The sequence below is a fragment of the Panthera onca genome, chromosome B3 (assembly GCF_046562875.1).
Source record: "Panthera onca isolate mPanOnc1 chromosome B3, mPanOnc1 haplotype 2, whole genome shotgun sequence".
Classification (NCBI taxonomy): domain Eukaryota; kingdom Metazoa; phylum Chordata; class Mammalia; order Carnivora; family Felidae; genus Panthera; species Panthera onca.
This window is the reverse complement of record NC_138344.1, coordinates 131,572,976-131,594,171: the sequence shown is the minus strand read 5'-3', so window position 1 is coordinate 131,594,171 and position 21,196 is coordinate 131,572,976. Positions and strand designations below refer to the sequence as shown.

Here is a 21,196-nt window from a genome sequence, read left to right as displayed (position 1 = left end):
AATCTCTATGTTTGGAGATTACCAAAAAAAAAAAAAAAAAAAAAAAGGGGGGGAAAAAAAGCAGTCCTCAGTATGGTTTTCTGTTTATTGATGGATCTGGTCAGTATCATCAGGGACTTAAAACATTAAAAGGAAGATATCATACATCATCAGTCCAGAAAAATGCTCACTCACTGGGGACCTGAAAGCTTTACTTAATGGGCAAAGTTATGTGCATCCTGGATGTATCAAGATGATGTATCAGATGGTGATTTCAACAGACTCCAGGAACAGTTGCAGTGGGTCTGCCTGAGTAATTTGGGCCACGGAAAGACCAAGATTGTCCATTAATAAATTCCATTTTGGAGCCAGAATCTGCACTCAGAAATAAACCAAATATGTTAATATTTGATAGGACGTATAAATACATCAAAAGGACAGATCATCCCTACCCTGTGAAATTCTAAAGTGGATGTATTTGCATAGACAGTTCAGATAACACAATAGGTACATGTCCAGTCAGAAAAGTAGTGGAATGCTGTGTTTTGAAGGGCTTGAGACCACATGTTGCTGTTAACCAAGCATAAAGCAGCCACTAAAGAGCAGTCAGACTGGCTTCAGTCTGTAAGGCAGCAAGTTCTGCATTGTGTCTCAGTATGGATCAGTATTCTGAGACAGCATAGCACACTCGCAAGGGGTTACACCTAACCAGCCTAAACAAGCTGCTTTGGTTACTGTGGTAAATGTTCTAATTACAGGTAGCTCATGGCATCACCATATTGGCCAAAGACTGCAAGAATGGGTACAAAGGCCTTCATAGCTCCTGGATTTCCTATCTAAAGTATTACCATCTGTTGGCCAGTGTGATTTAAAGGTGAATTGGATTGTTAAAACGTCAAGTGAAATATAGTGCCTGTCTTAAGACACTGGCATGCATATCCATCTGAGGTAGTAAGCATAGGGGAAAAACACTAACTTCTTGGTGTTGCTTGAGTACTAGAATGAGGGGATAGGCATGGGACAAAAGATTGGAGTCCATACGCAGGCTCAATTCATTATAACACCACAAAATTCTTAATTTATTTTTCTTCTGGGATGGACAGCTCATAATGTTGGATTGGCAAACAGGAAGTTCTGATTGTAGGAGTTGTTAACTCAGATTTCACTCTAAAAGTTACCTTGTTATTCACAACTGGGGGGAGAATATCTGGTTTTACTTTAATCCAGAGGCTGGGGAAAATAGGGATAAAGCAGAGAGACAGATGGGACATGAAGTGAGAATTCTGGATTATATCATTGCTATGGATGGATGGATGGTGTCAACATCTTGACGGAGCCCAAAAAAGGGAGAGATCATTGTCATGGATGCTTAAAAGCATGGAATATGAGGCATAACAGAGAGTACCTAATTGAAATTAAAGAACCAGAAATAAATTGTTGGCAAGAGAAGTGTACATAGCCTATTCCCCAAATCAGAAGAACTGAGCTGTGCAGCTTCCTTGTCAAGGAAATGCTCCTGCTCTTCCTGTGAATCATGTACCTAGTTCACCTCCAACAAAGAGGACAACCATTTTCTGCTTCAAATCCATTGGAATCTCTTTTCAATTCTGTGGGAGACTGACTTTCTTAGGAGATACAGTACTAGACACCACTGCCTCTGGTGGGGAAGCTCTCATTACATATTTATTTCAGTCTGTGGAGCATAATTAAAATTGCCACAGGCAGTTGCTCTTAAGAATTTTGCAGTTTTTGCTTGGAATGATGTTGCTCGTGATATTATTTAAATTAGCCACAAGATGATGATGTAACCAAGTCTAACCACCTCAGTGTCCATATTTTTACAGGTGGTTGATCAGGGTGCAAGGCATAATACCCAACCAGGAGTGGAAAGTGAAAGGCCATTCTAAGTCTTGTAACATAGGTGATGACTAACTACAGACTCTATAGATTAGTCATCATTACTTGGTTGCAATGTGACTTTTCTAATTATTAACTTGTGGACAATGTTATTTAGCAAAGGTGGCACTACTAGCATGGTAAGAAATATTACCGGTAACCTGGATGTTAGATTCAGATGGCATGCACTTGGAAAGGGTAATATTTGTAACCCCAAAGAGACTGTGTAAGAGAGTGAGGGTGACTTGATAAGGAGTATGAGAGGGGCACCTGGGTGGCCTTAGTTGGTTAAACATCCAACTCTCGATGTCAGGTCAGGATCTCACAGGTTGTGAGAGCAAGCCCTGTGTTGGGCTCTATACTTAGTGTGGAGCCTGCTTGGGATTCTCTCCCTCTGCCTCCCTCCCTCCCTCCCTCCCTTTCTCTGTCTCCCTCCCTTTCTCTGTCTCCCTCCCTCTCCCCTCTCCTTTCTTCTCTCTCCTTCTGCCCCTCCCCTGCTCACACACACTTTCTGTCACTCTCAAAATAATAAACTTAAAAAATAAGAGTATGAGAGGCTTGGTAGGCACCCCCCTCAACGAGTTGTTGTTATGTTTTTAAAATTAGTGATATACACTATAGAATACGATTATAGGAAATTGAAAGGTGTAGAAAAATATTTACCCACATCTTGTAATCTGGAGATAATACTACTGTGTTTTATTATTTTTTTAAGTTTATTTTGACAGAGGGAGAGAGCGAGCCGACGAGAGGCAAAGGGAGAGAGAGAGAATCCCAAGCAGGTTCCATGTTGTCAGTGCAGAGCCCAACGTATGGCTTGATCCCGGGAACTGTGAGATCATGACCTGAGCCAAAATCAAGAGTCAGATGCTCAACTGACTGAGGCACCCAGGCGCCCCTAATATGTATTTTAAATTGGCACCCCAATTTATTTCTGGTTCTTTAATTTCAATTAGGTACTACTCTCTGTTATGCCTCATATTCCATGCTTTTAAGCATCCATGACAATGATCTCTCCCTTTTTTGGGCTCCGTCAAGATGTTGACACCATCCATCCATCCATAGCAATGATATAATCCAGAATTCTCACTTCATGTCCCATCTGTCTCTCTGCTTTATCCCTATTTTCCCCAGCCTCTGGATTAAAGTAAAACCAGATATTCTCCCCCCAGTTGTGAATAACAAGGTAACTTTTAGAGTGAAATCTGAGTTAACAACTCCTACAATCAGAACTTCCTGTTTGCCAATCCAACATTATGAGCTGTCCATCCCAGAAGAAAAATAAATTAAGAATTTTGTGGTGTTATAAGCCTTTTTTTTTTTTTTTTTTTTGGTAAGCTCTATGCTCAATGTGGGGCTTAAACTCATGACCCCGAGATCAAGAGTCACATGTTGTACTGACTGAGCCAGCCAGGTGCCCCTTCTTTTAAGCCTTTTAGATACATATATTCCTTTTTAAAAAGTCTTTGTGTTTTTAGAGCAGTTTTAGGTTTGCATCAAAATTGAAAGGAAGGTACAAATTTCTCATATATTCCCTGCCCCACACATGCATAGCCTCCCCAATATCCACATCACTCACCAGAATGGTACACTTTTTACCAAGGATGAATATACATTGACACATCATAATCACCCCAAATGCATAGTTTACCTTAGGGTTCACTCTTGGTGTTATATATTCTATGGGTTTGGACAAAAATGTACAGTGACATCCATCATTATAATAACATATTTTCACTGCCGTAAAAATCCTCTGTGCTCTGCCTGTTCACTCTCTAGCTCTACCACCCACAACAGGTAATGTCGTTTTGCCTTTTCCAGAATGTCATGTAGTTGGAATCATACAGTACGTAACCTTTTCAGATGGACTTCTGTCATTTAGTAATATGCATTTAAGTCTCCTTCATGTGTTTTCATGGCTTGATAGCTCATTTCTTTTTAGTGCTAAATATTCCATTGTCTGGACGTACCATTTATCCATCCACCTACTGAAGGACATCTTCCAAGTTTTGGCAACAGTGAATAAAGCTCCTGCAAACATCTATGTGTAGGTGTTTGGGTAGACAAAAGTTTTTAACTATTTTGGGTAAACACTAAGGAACACAATTGCTGGATTATATGTTAACAGTATGTTTAGTTTTGTAAGAAACCATCAAACTGTCTTCCAAAGTTGTACAATTTTTGCATTCCCACCAGCAATGTATGAAAGTCTCTGTTGCTCATCCTCCTCAGCATTTGGTATTGTCAGCGTTCTGGATTTTGGCCATTCTAATAGACATGTAGTGGTGTCTTGTGATTTGCATTTCCCTGATGACATGATGTGAAGCATCTTTTCATATGCTTATTTCCCATCTGTATATCTTCGTTGATGAGGGGTATGTTAAGGTCTATGGCCTACCTTCTCTGACAGCACCGAGTCTGCTTTGGATTCTCTCCTTCCCTCTCTTTCTGAACCTCTCCCCTGCTCACGTGCTCTTTCTCTCTCCAAATAAATGAATAAACTTAAGGGGAAAAAAAAGGTCTTTGGCCTAATTAGTAATTGAGTTCTTTATTTTCTTATTGTTGAATTTTAAGAGGTCTTTGTTTTAGATAACAGTTCTTATCAGATGTGTCTTTTGCAAATGTTTTCTCCCCATCTGTGGCTTGTCTTCACATATTTTTGACATTGTCTTTCACAGAGCAGAAGTTTTTTATTTTAAGTAAGTCCAGTTTATCAATTATTACTTCATTTATCACGTATATGGTGTTGTATCTAAAAAGGCATCACCATAACTGAGGTCATCTAGGTATTTTCCCATGTTTTTTTCTAGTAATTTTATAGTTTTATGTTTTGTATTTAGGTCTATTATCCATTTTAAGTTAATTTTTGTGAAGGATGTAAGGTCTTTGTTTAGATTCACTTTTTGCATGTAGTTGTCCATTTGTTCTAGCATTATTTGTTGAACAGACTTTCTTTTTCCATTGTTTTGCTTTTGCTCCTTTGTCAAATACCAGTTGATTATATTTATGAGGGTCTGTTTCTGAGCTGTCTCATCTATAAGTGTTTTTGAGTTCCAGTATATGTTCAGCAATATACTAGGCAATATGTGGAATACAACTTAACTGTAATATTGACTCCAAGAATACTAGGAAAATACTCATGCTTTCTTTCTCATTAAGAAAATTCGAGGGGCACCTGGGTGGCTCAGTTGGTTAAACGTCTTTCAGCTCATGGTTTGTGAGTTCGAGCCCCATGCTGGGCTCTGTGCTAACAATGAAGCCAGCTGGGATTCTGTTACTTCCTCTCTCTCTGCCCCTCCCCTGCTCACCCTCTCTGTCTCTCTGTCTCTCTCTCAAAATAAATAAACTTTAAAAAAATTTTTTTTAAAAAGAAAGAAAAAAAAATTGGAGCTGGCCTGGACTGAGAATCCAGATGCCCAGGGTATAATGTAACAGGAAAGTAAGTTCCAAGGCCTAGAGCTCTTTCATTCAGATGTTTCCACCTGTGCAGTTGCAAATTTCCAACATCCTTTTTCAGATCCATGACAAGGTTATTCTAGCAGAGAAAGAACACTGCATTGGGAGACAACCTGGGTTCTAGTCCTGACTATCATTAACTAGTATGGAAACATTAACCAGAAGATATTGAAGCTGGAGAACTTGCTGTGGAGTTCACATTTTTTGTAGGCAGCTGCACAGCCTGGGTCCAAGAACATTAGCACAGTGGAGTCATGTATTTTCATCTGCTTACCTGGTATGCCCAGCTCTAAGCTGGCAAACAGACCCACTCATTGGGGCGGCTTTATCTCAATATAGGCTTCTAGTAACAATAAAGGTGGTTCAGATTTCTGTCTGTTCCTTATATTATATGGTCTGAGATGAAAGTGCCTGCAGCCATGAGTAGAAATCCATTTTTAGTATTTTGTCATTTACAGATTCTTTATTTTTTAATGCTATACTCCAGGCAATAAATCTTTGTGAGGAGGGAAAGTTCCTTAGCTGTTTAGTAATGCTGATGAATTTGATTGCTTGGAAATTAGTATATGAACAGTAAATTAAGGATGTGAGATTGTTAAAAGTAGTCTAAGGTTAATTACTTATGGGGGTGTTAGTTGGTACAAATAGGAGTTGTGATTATGGTAGATATTCCAGAATAAATCAACATTGTCACTTCAAAAAAAAAATTGGAACCATCAGAACTGTCAGATTTTACCTACCCATCAGCAGTACATCCCGCTCCTATCTCATAGTAATCCCTCCATGTGTGAATGAGATCCTGCTCCAGATCTCATTGCCTGCTCCAGAGTTTCTCCCTGGTCACCTATATCAGTATTGTTGATGATTCTTCTAAGTTGATTCCTGTTAGCACATAAAATATGCTTAAAAGATAGTCTTTTCAAGAAACAATATTAAGAACAAATGAATATCCACATGGGGAAAAAAATGAACCTCACCATATACAAAATGTAAGTCAAATTAGGTTATATACCTTAAACACCAAAGGTAACACTATAAAATTTCTATTAAAGTATAGGAAATAAGGCATAAAAAGGATAACGTAAGGAAAATTATAAATAAATAATATAAAATTATAATAAAATTAATATGAATAAATAATATAGAATTAAAACTTTAGACTTCCAGGTAACCGAAGACAGTGGTGGATATGTAGTAAGTAACCTTCCAGAGTGTCATCCCCAAATAATTCAAAATCACTTCACAAGTATGCAGTTTCTATGCAAAGCCCTAGACTTAGGCAAAGAATACCAAGACTGTAAAATAACTGTAAGTAAAAAGAGAAAAACAAATTCTACCTACAGTTTTATAAGCTCTTTCCTCCTTATCACTGAGCACTGAGCAGGGAGCATCTTAACCAAAAACAAACAAAAAACAACAAAAACCTATGAAAGCAGTATCTTGATTGAATACTGTAAGAATAAAAACAAAAAGAACTATAGATAATGCTATAACCTAGTTAGTAAAATTGTTTCCTACAGGGCTTGCAATTCTGAAACAACTTTGTGTATATCATACTTAAATAGACTTGAGGTTATGAAAGACTAATTTCTCACTCTTGGAAGAAGTTATACATAAAGAAGTCTTCAATGAACCCTGTGGTTTTGGATTAGAATCAGATGTATCAATATGAACTCATGGTTTTTAGATATATACACCCAAAGATACATAATATAGCCATGGGTATATACATGGGTTAGTACACTACATATATTTCTCAGCTCTGTCTGCAGCCTAGAAGGAATAACACTCCAATAACAATGGCCACCTCTGCTGCCCAGGTCTTGTTCTCTAAATACCATTTGCCAATAAAAGGCTTCCTAGAGAAGTAGTTAATTACAGGGCTGGAGCAGGAAAAATGCTAGATGAGCCTGGAATATATTGTGGTTCCTCAAAGTAGGTCAATGCAAAACAGATGTTGGCTTGTTGAAAAAATAAGGGAGCCAACCTGAAGGATCTCCTGAAGGTCAAAGATGCAACAATTTGAGCTACAAGATAAATAATGATAGTATTGAATTTTAACCCATCAAATAAAACAGGACTATCAAACAGCAGACCCTGGGCTAAATATGGCCTGCCATCTATTTTTGTAAATAAAGTTTTATTGGAAAACAGACATGACTATTTGTTTTTGCAGCCTTTTTTTTTTTTTTTTTTTTTTTAAATAGTCCCTCTAAGGAACCCTTTTAGGTATTTTTTTCTTAATTGCCCCAACCCACCACAAAATTTTATTACCACAGATATACTGTATATCAATTTATGTACCATATATGTATCTATGCTTTCTTCATAAAAAGAGTAAGACCTTCACACCCACAAGAACCAGTTCTTAACCCCATGGAAGTGATGTTGCTCCCAATGAGAATGCATGGTTTACATATCATCAATGGCTGATTTGGAATTATAACCATAAAGTTGAGTAGCTGTAACAGAGGTTGTATGGCAGGCAAAGCTTAAAGTATTTACTGTCTGTCACTTTACAGAAAAAAAATTGTTATTAAAATACCCATGGGGGCATCTGGGTGGTTCAGTTGGTTAAGCATCTGGCTCTTGATTTCGGCTCAGCCCATGATCTCACAGTTTGTGGGTTCGAGCCCCACATTGGGCTCTATGCCGACAGCACAGAACCTGGTTGGGGTTCTCTGTCTCTGTCTTTCTCTGCCCTTCCCCTGTTTACTCTCTATTTCTCTGTCTCTCAAAAATGAATAAACATTTTTTTAAAAATCTTAAAATTCCCATGAATTCAACTGTATAAACAATGGATTAAATAAAAGAGAGGGGTGCCTGGGTGGTTTAGTTGGTTGAGCATTTGACCTTTGATTTCCACTCAGGTCATGATCTTGTGGTTCGTGGGGTGGAGCCCTGAGTTGGGCTCTGTGCTGATAGCACGGTGGAGCCTGCTTGGGATTCTGTCTTTCTTTCTCTCTCTGCCTCTACCCTGCTTTCACGTGCACTCTCTCTCTCAAAATAAATAAATAAACTTTAAGAGAGAAAAGATAGTTCTTCCTATGGCCAAAATAAAGACAAGAATTAAGTGTTTGTGAGGATGTGAAGAAAAAAGAACCTTTGTGCACTATTGGTGGGAGCATAAATTAGTATAGCCACTGTGAAAACAGTATGGAAGATTCCTCAAAAAATTAAAAATAGAAATACCGTATGATCCAGTAATTCCAGTAGTAGGTATTTACCCAAAGAAAACAAAAATTCTAAGAGATATACAAAACCCTATGTTTATTACAGCATTATTTATAGTAGTCAGTATGGAAGTAACCTAAGTGTCCATTGATAGATGAATGGATAAGGAAGATGTAGTATATTTACACACACACACAGACTATACTATACAGCTATAAAAAAGGATGAGATCTTGCTACGTGCAGAAACATGGATGGACCTAGAGGGTCTTGTGCTTTTTTTTTTTTTTTTTTTAATGTTTGCTTATTTTTGCCAGAGAGAGAGTCAGAACATGAACAGGGGAGGGGCAGAGAGAGAGGGAGACACAGAATCTGAAGCAGGCTCCAGGCTCTGAGCTGTCAGCACAGGGCCCAACGTGGGGCTTGAACTCACCAACCTTGAGATCATGACCTGAGCTGAAACCAAGAGTTGGATGCTTAACTGACTGAGCCACCCAGGTGTTATGCTAAGTGAAATAAATCAGACTGAGAAAGACAAATACCATATGATTTCACTCATGTGAAACATAAAAAACAAAGCAAATGAACAAAAAGCAGAACCGGACCTAAAAATACAGAGAATAAACTGATGGTTGCCAAAGGAAAAAGAGGCAGGGGGGTAGGCATACTAGGTGAGAGGGAATGAGGGATACAGGCTTCCAGTTATGGATAAGTCATGGGAATAAAAGACACAGTATAGGGAATGTAGCCAATGATACTATAATAGTGTTATATGGCGACAGACGGTAGCTACACTTGTGGTGAGCGTAGCATAGCATATAGAGAAGTTGAAACACTATGTTGTACACTTGAAACTAATGTAACATTGTATGTCAACTATGCTCAAAAAATTAAAAATTAAAATTAAAAAATTTCCTTATGGTAGAATTCCAATCAATAAATGTAGAAGAAAAGAGGAAATAGGAGCATCGCATAAGGCAAATAGTACAGTAGCAACTGTTTCAGGCAAGGCCTAGCAGTGGATGCTAAAATTAGTGAATGAAAGTTTGAGGAGAAACAGGATCTGCATGGAGTCAAAGCATCTCCCCTAAAATACATATTGACAACAAAGAGAAGCTTTGTAGTGACCTTACAGTGGAAAAACGTGGCAAGCACCAGCTTATCTAAGGAATTAAGGTAAACATCATCAGTAATAATGCATATTGACATCCTTGATATGATGAACTAAGAAGAACAAATACAATTTTTGTGGTATACTTGCCAAAAATGCATGATCTCACTCCAATTATGGAAAAATGTGTTACAAATCCAAATTGAGGGACATTTTACAAAATAAGTGATTAGTACTCTTCAAAAGTATAGCATCATATATTCTCTCTCACTCTCTCCCTCTCTCAAAATAAATAAACATTTTTTAAAAAGACTTTAGGAGCACCTGGGTGGCTCGGTCGCTTAAGCATCCGACGTTGGCTCAGGTCATGATCTCACGGTCCATGAGTTCGAGCCCCGCGTCGGGCTCTGTGCTGACAGCTCAGAGCCTGGACCCTGCTTCGGATTCTGTGTCTCCCTCTCTCTCTGCCCCTCCCCCACTCATGCTCTGTCTCTGTCTCAGAAATAAATAAACGTTAAAAAAAAAAAATTTAAAAAGACTGTAAAAAAAGGGGCGCCTGGGTATCTCATTCAGTTGAGCATCCAACTCTTGGTTTCTGCTCGGGTCATGGTCTCACTGTTCATGGGATGGAGCTTCAGATTGGGCTCTGTGCTGATAGCACAGAACCTGCTTGGGACTCACTCTCTCCCTCTCTCTTCCCCTCCCCTACTGGCTTGCACTCACGTGTGTGCGTTCTGTGTCTCTCAAAATAAACAAACATTAAAAAAAAAAAAAGACTTTCAAAAGTATACCATCATGAAAGACAATCAAAGAAACTGTTACAGAGATTGAAGTTGCTAATGAGAATTAAATGCAACTATCCTACCCTGGATAGGATCTTGAAACAGAAAAACTTCAGTGAGAAAACTGGTGAATTTTGAATAAGTAGTTTAGAGGGGGTACTAATGTTAATTTCATCTTTCTTATTGTACCAAGATTATACTACAGCAGTGGGGTGAGGGATTTAAGATAACTGTTTATACTATTTTTGCAACTTTTTGATGAATCTAATTAGTCTAAAATAAAAAGTCTCAACAATTTTTAAATCTTTTGGGGCACCTGGGTGGCTCAGTCGGTTAGACATCCGACTTCAGCTCAGGTCATGATCTCGGGGTTTGTGGGTTCAAGCACCGTGTGGGGCTCTGTGCAGACAGCTAGGAGCCTGGAGCCTGCCTTGGGTTCTGTGTCTCCCTTTCTCTCTGCTCCTACCCCACTCATGCTCTCGCTCTGTCTCTCAAAAATAAATAAACATTAACAAAAAATTTTTAAAAATTAAAATCTTTTGCTGTTTAAAAGATACCATTAAGAAAATGAAGACAGTCCACAAACTGGGAAACACAGTTCCAAAACATATGTTTGAGAAAAGAATTGTATCCAGAATATATCAAGAACTCTTACAATGCAGTAATAGGACAACAGACCAATTAAAAAATAGGCCAAATGCTTTTTGCCCAGAGTCCGACCCAATTGTAGGAAGAGCACGACAGTGTACAGAGGCTCATACTCTGGACTTTCTAGTCACAGTACGATGAAGTAGAGCCCCTGGGAGATTGAGAGTTGGGGGAGTTTATGGAGAGCAGGGAGATCTTATAAAGTTACATTTGATGTCCTAGACTCTTACGCTGCACATGGTTGGAACTAATTAGAAACAGCGTATCAAAGGCTTTGAAAACTGAACTATAATCATCCAGCTTCCAAATTGGCCCCTGTGGTGTGTACATGTGGTAATACTACAAAGGCTTTAAAAATTAAACTAACATTGGAACCATAGAAGGAGAACTGGGACATGTGCCCTGAACCTAACCAGAGTGCTTGCCTGCTGAAACACAGCATTCTCTAGAGGATTTTAACAGGGCCCAGGGTTTATAGCACAGTATTCCAAATGTCCAGGATATAATCCAAAATGATCACACAAAAAATTAGGAAATTCTTAAGAACTTATAAAAGACAGTAGTTATCAGCCCCACAATGAAGTGTTGGAATTATCAAAGAATTTAGAGCAGTTGTTATAACTATATGCCGTGAAGTAAACGGGAATGTTCTTGAAACAAATGAAATGTTTTAAGTTCTCAGCAAGGAAATAGAAGCTGTAGAAAAATGGAATATTTTTGGTGAAGTTTTGGGATGGTGGGGGTCTGGAGCCAATGACCAAGAAAGAATTCTTGAGACTTCTTTGGTGCAAAAAGGTGATTTTATTAAAGCACGGGGACAGGACTCTGGGCAGGAAGTACGCACTGCAAGTGTGGGAGGTGACCGTTTTATGTGGGGGGAGGTAGGAGATAAAGTCAAGAGGGAGTTTCCAAAGAGGCTTTCACGTGCTAAAGACTTACTAGAGGCCTAGCTATTGTCAAACTAAGGTTGTTTTTCCCTCTAGCAAAGCATTAACATTAAGATAGTAGGGAGTTCCTGGACTTTAGGACATTGATGGGATTGCCTTTTTCTGGTAAACTGTTGGAGACTTATTTGTTTTTTGTCATTTCCTGTTTTTGGGTAGCTGGGAGCTACTGATCAATTTAGGAAGTAATGTCATTTTAACAAAATTGTAGTATTACAATATTATATATAACATGTTGTAATTATATTACAGTGTATCTTTCCACTTATTTAGATCTTTTAAAAATGAACGATGTTTTGTACTTTTCAGTGTACAAGTCTTGTACTTTTTTGCTAAGTGTATTCCTAAATGTTTTGTTGTTTTTGATGCTATCATAAGTGAAATTGTTTTAACTTAATTTTCAGATTGTTCATTGCTAGTGTATAGAAATATAATTGATATTTTATATCGACCTTATATCCTCACATTGCTTATTAACTCTACTTGGGATTTATTTTGTTGTTGTTTGTGGATTCCTTAAGATTTTCTTTATACGAGATAATATCATCTATAAGTAGAGATAGTTTTACTTCTTCCTTTTGTTTCTTGTTCTTGCCTAATTGTCCTGTTCAGAATATCCAGTATCATGTTGAATGGAAGTGACAAGAGGTGACATCCTTGTCTCCTTCCTGTACTTAGAGGGGAAACTTTCAGGCTCTCACCATTAAATGTGATAATAGCTGTGGGTTTTCATAGATTCCCCTTTATCAAGTTGAGTAAGTTCTCTTTAATTCATAGTTTGTTGTGTATTTTTATCACAAAAGGGGTTGGGTTTTTGTCATATGCGTCTTCTGTGTCTATTGAGATTAATGTATATGGGTTTGTATTTGTTTTACTTTTCTATTTTTTTTAGGATTGATTTTTATTCTATTACTATGATATATTGGTTGACTTTTATATGTTGAGTCAACCTTCCATTCCTACTTATCTTCCCTCCCTCTGGTTACTCATTTAGTATTCCCTGACTTGATGAATACCATCTAAGCCATCCAGATGCTCAAGCCAGAAGCCCAAGAGTCATCTTAGACCTTTCTTTCCCCCCAACTCACTACATCCAATCAGTTGATTCTGTCCTAATACCCTCCTAACTTTTCCCACTTTCAACTCATCCTTGACTCTAAGGCCAGGAGTGATTTTTTTTCTCCTAAAGATGAATCTCATAACCTGAATCTATTTATAGAAAAATTTATGAAGGAGAAATTTGTATTTACTTCGTGCCACCTGCTAATGTACATAAACCATTACCAACTGTTTGGTCTTTGTCTTGTTTTTAAAGACTCAGACTACTTTCTGTGAACTATGGGTGACTCTTCTGTTTTTTGAAATGATATTTGTGCTATAGTAAACAAAACTATGGTATTGGTATAAAAACAGACACATAGATCAGTGAAGCAAAATTGAGAGCCCCGGAATAAACCCACACGTGTATGGACATTTAGTTTATGGCAGTGGAGCCAAGAGCATAAAATGGAGAAAGGACAGTCTCTTCAAAAGATGGTGTTGGGAAAACTGGACAGTCACATGCGAAAGAATGAAACTAGACCACTATCTTATAGTGTACCCCAAAATTAACTCAAAATGGATTTAAAACTTGAACGTAAGACCTGAAACCATAAGGCTTCTAGAAGAAAACAGGTGGCAAGCTCCTTGACATCAGTCTTAGCAATGTATTTGTGGATCTAACTCCAAAGACAAGGGAATCAAAGGCCAAAGTAAACAAATTGAGGGACACCTGGGTGGCTCAGTTGGTTAAGTGTCTGACTTTGGCTCAGGTCATGATCTTGTGGTTTGTGACTTCCAGCCTGCATCGGGCTCTGTGCTGACAGCTTGGAGCCTGGAGCCTGCTTAGGATTCTGTGTCTCCTCTCTCTCTGCCCCTTCCCTGCTAGTGCGCTCGCTCTCTCTCTCTGTCTCAAAAATAAACAAACCTTAAAAAAATAAACATATTGAAATACATCAAACTAAAAAGCCTCTGTATAGTGAAAGAAACCATCATCAAAAGGAAAAGGCATCCTACTAAATGGGAGAAGATATTTGCAAATTACATATTTGCCAAGGGGTTAATATCCAAAATATATTAAAAAATTCCTACAACTTAACAAAAAACAGTTCAAATAAAAAAATGACCAGAGGATCTGCATAGACATTTTTCTAAAAGAGACCTATAAATGGCTAACAGACACATGAAAACATGTTCAGCATCACTAATTATTAGGGAAATGCAAACCAAAACCATAGTAAGATATCACCTCATATGGGTTAGATTGGCTGTCATCAAAATGACAAGAAATAACAAGTGTTGGAGAGGGTGTGGAGAAACAGGAGCCCTCATATGTAAATAAAACCCTGGGAATATAAATTAGTGCAGCTGCTGTGTAAAACACTATGGTTATTCCTCAAAAAGTTGAGAATAGAGCTGCCATACTATCTAACAGTCCCACTACTGGACATTTATCTGAACATGAAAACATTAATACAAGAAGATATATGCAGCCTGGTGTTCATTACAACATTATTTACAATAGTCAAGATATGGAAACAACCTAAATATGCATCAGTGGATGAATGGATAAAGAAGGTGTGGTATATAGACATTGTGGAATACTATTCAGCCATAAAAAAGAATGAAATCAGATGTTGACAACATGGATGGACCATGAGGGTATTAAGTGAACTAAGTCAGAAGGAGAAAGTAAAAAATAGTATTACTTCACTCATATGTGGAATCTAAAAAAATAAAATATAACAAATAAAAACAAACTCATAGACAAACAGATTGGTGGTTACTACAAGGGTAGGCGGTTGAGGGGTGGGTAAAGTGGGTGAAGGGAGTCAAATGTATGGTAATAGATGATAACTAGACTTTTGGAGGTGATCACTTTGAGATGAACACAGATATTTAATTAAAATGTTATATAATTAAAACTTATATACCAATTTTACTTCAATTAAAAATGGGGTTTATAATTTATTACCATACGAGTGTTACTAAGTGCTATTTTTGGATGCTAAGATTTTGTGTAATGTCATGTAATAAAAGAGTAAAATAGGAGAGAGGGCTTAAAAACAGATGAATACCAAAAGAGAAAGTGGCATGTGGTGAGGCTGCTACTAATTTGTTGCTGTGGTGCAGTTGATCCATTGTGAGAATCCTTTTCTTGCAAAGTTTACACACATTATATCATATTACAGAGATTTTGAAGTCTATCATCATCTGGTCATAACATACATATACTAGTCAAGTAATAACTCAGTATGGATTTTTGTAGAAGTTATTTTATTTAAAAAAATTTTTGATATTTATTTTTGAAAGAGAAGGAACATGAGCAGGGGAAGGGCAGAGAGAGAGGGAGACACAGAATCAGAGGCAGGCTCCAGGCTCTGAGCTGTCAGCACAGAGTTCTGAAGCGGGGCTCAAACTCAACAAACTGTGAGATCTTGACCCGAGCTGAGGTTTGACATTTAACCAACTGAGCCACCCAGGCACCCCTAGAAGTTACTTTAATTTTTTTTTTTTTTTTTTTTTTTACATTTATTTGTTTTTGAGAGACAAAGTGAGACAGAGCATGAGTGAGGGAGGGGTAGAGAGAGAAGGAGACACAGAATCCCAAGCAGGCTCCAGGCTCCGAGCAAGCATTCAGCACAGAGCCTGACGCGGGGCTCAACCTCACAAACCGTGAGATCATGACCTGAGCTGAAGTTGGACACTTAACTGACTGAGCTACCCAGGCACCCCCACTAGAAGTTATTTTAAGTCCAAATTATATTAAATGGATAAAGTCTAAATTTTGCATTTGTATATATAAAGTTTATGTATATCAAATATAAAAAGCTCTATAAACAGTTTTAAGTCAGTTTATTTATTTATTTTGCAGCCTTGCATTGCATCCTGAACGAGTATTGGTAGCAACGGGACAAGTTGGGAAAGAGCCTTATATCTGTGTTTGGGATTCATACACTGTGCAGACCATATCAATTCTAAAGGATGCTCATACACATGGTATAGCTTGTTTAGCATTCGACTTAGACGGGCAGGTATGTGATTTTTTTTCTTTTTCTAAACTACATCTTATAAACGTGTACTATAAGAAATGATTACAAATCTATAAATATTAAATTGGAAAGCAATTGATGAAAAATACCTGTTTGTTCAAGGGTGGAGGTACATTGGGTGGATAGTTGATGAATATAAGAAAAATAAGAACAAGAAGTGGTCTTTATTTCACATATCACAAACTTTTTAATTGAATTAATACTATTATAAAAGCCAAAGAGATTCTGACTCAGTAGAATATTACCTAATTGTCCTAGAAATTTTACATATAACTTTTCCAGGTATCAACATAACTTTCCTTATGTTGATAAGACAGATGAAAGACGTCTTAGGAAGACATCTTAGGAAAACTAAGTTTCTCTAAGTAGAGCTGTATACATTTTAATTTTCAGTTATTTTAAAGGTTTCTGTTGAAGTTACATTTTTTATTGAAAATAAGGAGGTGGTTCCTATAAGAGCTATTTTTATACAAAATCAAAGTTGAAAACAAAGGATATAATTATCAGTTCCCAAATTATCATCTACTTCTAGTGAATGATTATTTTAAAAAATTAAACAGGCCAAGAACTTTTTTATGGTGTTTTCATGGAACTTGTTATACCTAAAACATATTTAAGAAGTGGTGAGAAGTTGAATTTTGCAGGTATGGTTAATTTGTAGTCTTTAACAGTTTTATGTTAAAATTAGACTTTAACAGTCATTTTAACTTTTAGAAAGATTTTAGTTGCCTGCTTTTCAGTTCATAAAATTAATTTTATAGGTTGAGATTTTATAAAAACAGATCACATTGTGTTTTGTTCTCTTGAAAATGACAGATATTTTATTTATAACTAAGGAATAGCTTCTTTGAGTAGCATAGATTAATATGCCTTTCTGTTAAGAGTCTGTTAAGAGATCTTTAAGACTTAATTGGAACCTTTCATTTGGGGAAAAATGTGCTTCTAGGTTTAATATTAGTATTGTAGCAGTGATTGGCAATTACAGCACCTTAATTCATGTCCTGTTTTGCTATTTTTCAAGTCCCTTACTGTCCTCATATCAATTTTATTTTCTTTTTTAAAAGGAAGAGAATTACTCTTAACCTATCTCTTGGGAGATTAAATTTTATGAAACAAACGTACATGGATTTTTTTTTTAGTCATTTACTAAAGGTGTTATGAAGTCCACGATGTATTAACTATAAGTATCTGTATTCTTTCAACATAGATGTTTTCTTCCTAATTTTGAAATTGCTCTTTCTAAATGTTATGTGTTGCATTGCTGAGGAATTTCTTTTGTGTATATAAGGAGAAGTCATGCCCATAGCTCTTCCTAGTTGAAAGCCTTTAATTTTGCTTATTTTGTAGAACTTATAAGAAAAGCCTTTGGTACATGTATTTTATTATCACAAATCTTCATGAGAGAATGTGTTACTTAAAAGTTTAAGCTTATAAAAAACATAATAATAGCTAAAAGTTACTGAGCACATACTAAGTACCAGGCATTGTGCTGAGCCTGCATTATCTTATTTAATCCTCACAGCAACCCTATGAAATAGATACTATTATTATCTCTATTTTACAGATAAAGAAACTGAGACTTAGAGAGGTTAAATAACTTGCCCCAGGTTACACAGCTAGTAAATGGAGCCAGAGCGGAAACCCAGGTCAGTCACACTCCAAAGCTCATGTTTTTAATCACCATGCTCTCCTGCCTCCCAAACATGGAACTTAGGAAGTAGTTATTTATATTTCAGAAGAAATTCATCCATCTTAAATACAATTAAAGCTTATAAGGAACTGCTGCCGACTGAAGATTAAGAAGAGTATCTCTGAAATTCTATTGAGAAAATGCCTTAGTTAAAAAATATATTTGAGAATATATTCACTAATATCTGAACTGTTTATGAGCTATCAACTAGGAAATAATTGTGATTTTTGCATTTTATAATAGTGCTCTATTAAGATTTATCCAGTGAATTTCCCTGTTAACAGTAATGCTGAATATTATTTTCCCAGAGGCTTTCTTCTAAATGGACTGAATATCCACTCTGACACCAGAAGTCTGCCTTACTGAGAATAATTAGGGCCTGAAAAGTCTGTTTCTATAATGCACATCAAACAGGGACTAAAATTTCTAAGTGGGAGGAAGGGAAATTTGATACTTTATCTGGCAAATACAACAGTACACTGCAAAAACATTTCTCATGTTGAAGAAAATCTAAGCTGTAGTTACAGCTCTGGTGATTTACAGAATGAACTAAGAATAAAGCATTAGTTTTTAACTTAATTTTGTCAATTATATGATGGTACAAAATAAAAGGCTTTAGTGTACCTTAGCCTTTTGACACATGATTATCAAGAGAGTAATTTTTGCAAAAATATTAGGGGAGTTCACTGGTTTTTCCAAGTGCCTTTTAGCAGTCTCTTGCTAACTTGACATATCTCAAGTGCCTATTGTATTATTCTTGAGTTTTTTTCTTTTAATTTTTTTTTTCAACGTTTTTTATTTATTTTTGGGACAGAGAGAGACATAGCATGAACGGGGGAGGGGCAGAGAGAGAGGGAGACACAGAATCGGAAACAGGCTCCAGGCTCTGAGCCATCAGCCCAGAGCCTGACGCGGGGCTCGAACTCACGGACCGCGAGATCGTGACCTGGCTGAAGTCGGACGCTTAACCGACTGCGCCACCCAGGCGCCCCTCTTGAGTTTTTTTCTATTTCTCTGCCAGATCCTAATTTCTAATGATTTTATGTAGGATTTTACCAGTATTTATTCCATCAAGTCCTGCCTCTCTTGCAAAATTTGTGATTTTACTTTGTGACATTATGATCATTAGTTCTTGTGTAATAAACACTGAGACTACAAGGACTCACATACTAACATGTTTTAAGTATAATTGTTTGTTATTTGAATATGGTTTACAGTTGCAGGAACTCATGGGATGCGTCTAGCTGTGTCTACTAGGATAGTTTTCTTATTTGAGCATTGAGTGCACTAGAATCTTTTAATAAATCCAGTTCAGTTAAGGGATACAACTAAGATTTTGTTGGGATCAAGGAGAAATTCAAGAAGCTGGTTTTCTTTTTCCCTTTCTGATTTTTACTTCTTAATTAAAGGTGCCTTTCCTTCTGTCTGCTTCTTAAATGTCAGTGTTCTTTAGGAATCTGTGGCCTTCTTTTCTTTTTACTTATTCTCTCTAGGTGATCATCTAGAGCCATGATTTTAATGTCCATGTCAGTTAACAGTGAAGCCCCAGTTTCTCTCCTCAACTCCAGATACCGCCCCCCATCCCTCCCAAATGTCATACAAATATACTATGTACGATACCTTTAAAACTGAATCTCTCTTTATTCCAACTCTCTTAAAAGACAAAGTTGACCCTTTCTCTGGCTTTGGCCTGCTTCTCCAGCCTTGTCTCTGGCCACTTTCCAGTTGGCACTCCTCCCCTCAGCTACCCTGAATTAGGCTTTTTCCTGAAGGCACCATGATTTCTCTAATCTTGCTGTCCTTTGGTCTGAAAGGCACTTTCTCTTACTTTTCTACCCAACTCTTACATGGTTAAAGCGTTACTTTTACTGTAAAACTTTATCTTCTTCCTCACCTACCCAGGCTGGGTAAATGTGAGAAAACATGATACAGTAAAAAATGATAGAAAGCTAGGAGAGGAAGCAGTATTGGCTTGGTTATTTCTCTCTTATCCTCTCTGCTGTTGCTTAACCTGTGCTGAGGGAGGTTGATTTTGGCCATGTTAAGTTTATCAGGGCTACAGAGGAAGTGCTTCCAGATCTCCTTTTTTTTCACTGTCTGTACAGAGCTGGATGCTTCGAGGCTCTATGGAGATACATGGAGTTTTAAAGCTTTTGGCCCATCGTGGTTTGCTGTGTGTGTAGGATGAGCCAGGTCAGAAGAAGCATCAATAGAATGGGCAGTCCCCCTCTGACTATTCCTCACTTTATATTTGTTTTGTGAAATTTTAATCTCTACACAGTAGGTAGATTTCTTTTAGCTAGATATTTACTGATACCCTGTAATTCCCAAGACTCTCAGGAAAAGTAAGTCCTCTCCTCTTGTTCCCTTGGTCTTTCTGCCAGGGTGATTTGATGGAGAGCCACAACAAACTATATACTGTATCTTTTCATGGGAGCCATTCATTCTGCCCATTTGAGGGTTTAAATAGTAATTCTACTTTGCAGAATTTGTTTCTGAGTATTAGATGGCATTTCTCATTCAGACAGGTAGAGGGCATAGGTTCTTAAAGCTAGTTATGGTTGTGGTAAATTAACAATGATGATGATAACAAACATTTATGTAACATTAACCACATATTAACTTTTTTGTGTATGTATATATGTTAATTCTCATAGTAACCCTATGAAACACTTTTATTATTCCCACTTAATAGGTGAGGAAACTGCGGTTCAGAGAGGCTACATAACTGCTGAAAGTAATCTAATTAATTAATGAGAGATGGAGCTGATGTTCAAACCTAGGTAGTCTGATACCAGAATCTATGCTTTAAATCAGAGGTTAGTAAACTGGTGCACTTTCTGTAACAACTCAGTAAATATTTAAGCCTTGTAGACCATACATACGGTCTCTGTTGCCACTCCTCAGCCCTGCGTTGTAGTAGGAAAGCAGTCATGGGCAGCTTGTAAAAGAATCGGTATGGCTGCACTCCAGTAAAATTTTATTTACAAAAACAGGATTCAGGCAGGATTTGGCCTGAGGGTTGTAGTTTGCTGACCCCTGCTTCTAACCCAGGGCAAAAAATCTGTGTCGTGGGCTGATCCTTGTGATTTCTTCTTTATCCCTTTCAGTTACTTACAAGTGTATTGTTAATTTGCACACATTTGGAGGATTTTCTGCACAACTTTCTGTTACTCTAATTTCTGTTTTTGTCAGAGAACATACTCTGTATTTTAGGGTTTTTTTTATTTGGTTAGGCTTATTTTGTGATTCAGAATTTTGTGATCTTCATGAAGTTTCATGTGCACTTGGAAAGGATGTGAGAAAAATATATTCTGCTGTTTCCTTTCTCTCCTTCTGTTTACTGTGCTGTCGTCGTTCATTTTACTTATATGTATTTTGCAAATCCCATAATAACTATTGTTATTTTTGCCTTAGGCAGTTTAA

At 37.2% G+C, this 21,196-nt stretch overlaps 1 protein-coding gene across 6 annotated transcripts in view; it reads left to right on the top strand.

The window, feature by feature from the left end:
* EML5 (EMAP like 5) overlaps positions 1-21,196 on the top strand; it is a 179,158-nt gene that overhangs the window by 10,008 nt on the left and 147,954 nt on the right. For 5 of the 6 annotated variants that reach the window (XM_060620490.3, XM_060620494.3, XM_060620495.3 and 2 more), the window contains exon 2: positions 15,903-16,062. In XM_060620490.3, coding sequence (XP_060476473.2) covers positions 15,903-16,062 — 160 coding nt within the window. Of the gene's footprint in view, positions 1-15,902; positions 16,063-20,500; positions 20,590-21,196 lie in introns of those variants that run through there. The other variant, XM_078447924.2, reaches the window with a different exon arrangement.